The sequence below is a fragment of the Phytophthora infestans genome, genomic scaffold (genome assembly GCF_000142945.1).
Source record: "Phytophthora infestans T30-4 supercont1.9 genomic scaffold, whole genome shotgun sequence".
Lineage (NCBI taxonomy): Eukaryota > Oomycota > Peronosporomycetes > Peronosporales > Peronosporaceae > Phytophthora > Phytophthora infestans.
Genome location: NW_003303750.1, coordinates 2,364,660 through 2,366,468, shown reverse-complemented (window position 1 = coordinate 2,366,468; position 1,809 = coordinate 2,364,660). Strand labels below are relative to the sequence as shown.

Below are 1,809 nucleotides of genomic sequence, written 5' to 3'. Positions count from 1 at the left end.
TGTGGTGGTTCTTGTCCGTGTTTGCGACTATTGCCTGGTGATACGGCCACAACAAAGCTCTATATCAATGCGACACAACTTTTTATTAGTGCTATTTGCTCACTGTCCCATCACATCTCTGCACCCACACCACAAGACTTACGTTCGGTGTGGTCAATGCAAAGAAGGCGAACGAAGCACCAGCATTTCCTCTTGGGGTCGGGAAGCTCTCTGAACTCTCTTTTGTCTAGTACACCAATTTTGTTTAAGTTTATATCCATGTTTAACCTTATCCTCGGAGTGAAACCTGTGCATTTTATACAAACTGGTAGGAAAATAAGACCTGCTCATTTGAAATTTGTATCGAATTAAAACCTACTATTGGTGTGTGTACATAATATCGAATTAATCCCTAAAGAGCTGTACCAATTTCCCAGATATTTCCTAGCCAGCCCGTTCTGAGAGGATGGCCAAGCGTTGGTGACCGCAGTCGCCGAGCTTGCCAAGTTTGAGACGACGCAAGCCAAGATCTTCAAGGAGTTGCGTACCATGAGTCGCTTCCTGCAGCGCAACCAGAGCCAGCGATTCAGCGACGGCGCTCAACAAAATCTCGTCGACTGCTTGGGGTCCCGCCAATAACATCATGACTTAACTTTCCCAAACTCTGCCGGCGGGTATAAGATACTTGGAGGTGGGGTGATGAATCTGGCAATGTCCACTTCTGTTTCCCACAAATATAGCCCTAACACCTTCGAGTCAATCATTGTTTTGGGAACTGAAAAAGATGGATAAAGTGAAGATTGGCACAGATATGGGTTTCTTGAGAAAATCTCATTTCAACAGTCTTGAGCTACCAGTACATCGTGAAAGTATCACCTCGAAAGCCTCATATGGCGTAAGCACAGCAACCCTTACAGTCATCCGTGCTGGTGGATGTAGCTAACGTATAAGTCATATATCAAGCGGCGGGCTGGGTAGTCGTCGACTTTCAGCTTATCCCATATATCTGCCGCAGACTTGCCACTGCCAAGCCAATGCCTAAACTGGGTAGCGGTTTTACCGAACATTAAGTCATCTATTTTCTGGGCACTCAATCTTTCTTCTTCGTCAGCAGTTTCTTCGATGTCGACATCTTCAGAAGACACCGCGGCTTTATGACTGCGCAGAAACCGTTTGCCTTCCTTGACGTTGTTTCCAGCATTTGTGGGGTATGCCTTATCGGGGAGCGTCGTCGCCGTGACTGACAGTTTTGTCGTCGTCTGTGCTGTGCAGTCGCCCGCAAGGAGAGAGGATACCGTCGCAGAGCATTGACGCCAATCGCATGATGTGGTGGCTTGACGTAGGTTTAGGGATTCGAAGGTGAAATGATGAATGAAAGCAGCAAGGGAACTCGTGTGGCACGAATGCGTCGACAGGTTTTGCTACCATGCCAGCCCTACAATCTAACTGCACGTGACATGCTGCCTCAACAAATCTCTAGCTTCTTAAGACTTTGGCAAAAAAAGAACTAACAACAAACGCTTTCTCCGTTTTAACTATTGGTACGTTATTTTTCCTGCAAAACCTAAAGCGGTATTTTTACAAGTTGTTGCAAAACGATCCAAGAAAGTTTCAGCCAAGAACTGATTTTTGTTACTCGATACATAGTAGTCCAGAAAAACGGAAGCGCTAGATTTCTAATGATAAGCGCTATGATCTACTCACGCGCCAACTTGATCCAAGACTGCCGCGCAACTACCCGAACAGAAGCTTGCAAAATTTCGTAAAATACGAGCCAGCAATCCAGCTCTTCCAGCTCTCCCACTTACGAATTCGAAATAGCCCTCGAGC

At 46.1% G+C, this 1,809-nt stretch overlaps 1 protein-coding gene across 1 annotated transcript; it reads right to left on the bottom strand.

Annotated features, from left to right (window-relative positions):
• Window positions 1–423: 423 nt before the first annotated feature.
• On the bottom strand, window positions 424–624 carry PITG_05979 (uncharacterized protein; the record flags this gene model as incomplete). The annotated part of the gene is made up of 1 exon (XM_002998153.1): window positions 424–624. The coding sequence occupies one exon, from the start codon at window positions 622–624 to the stop codon at window positions 424–426; it is 201 nt and encodes a 66-aa protein (XP_002998199.1).
• Window positions 625–1,809: the final 1,185 nt, after the last annotated feature.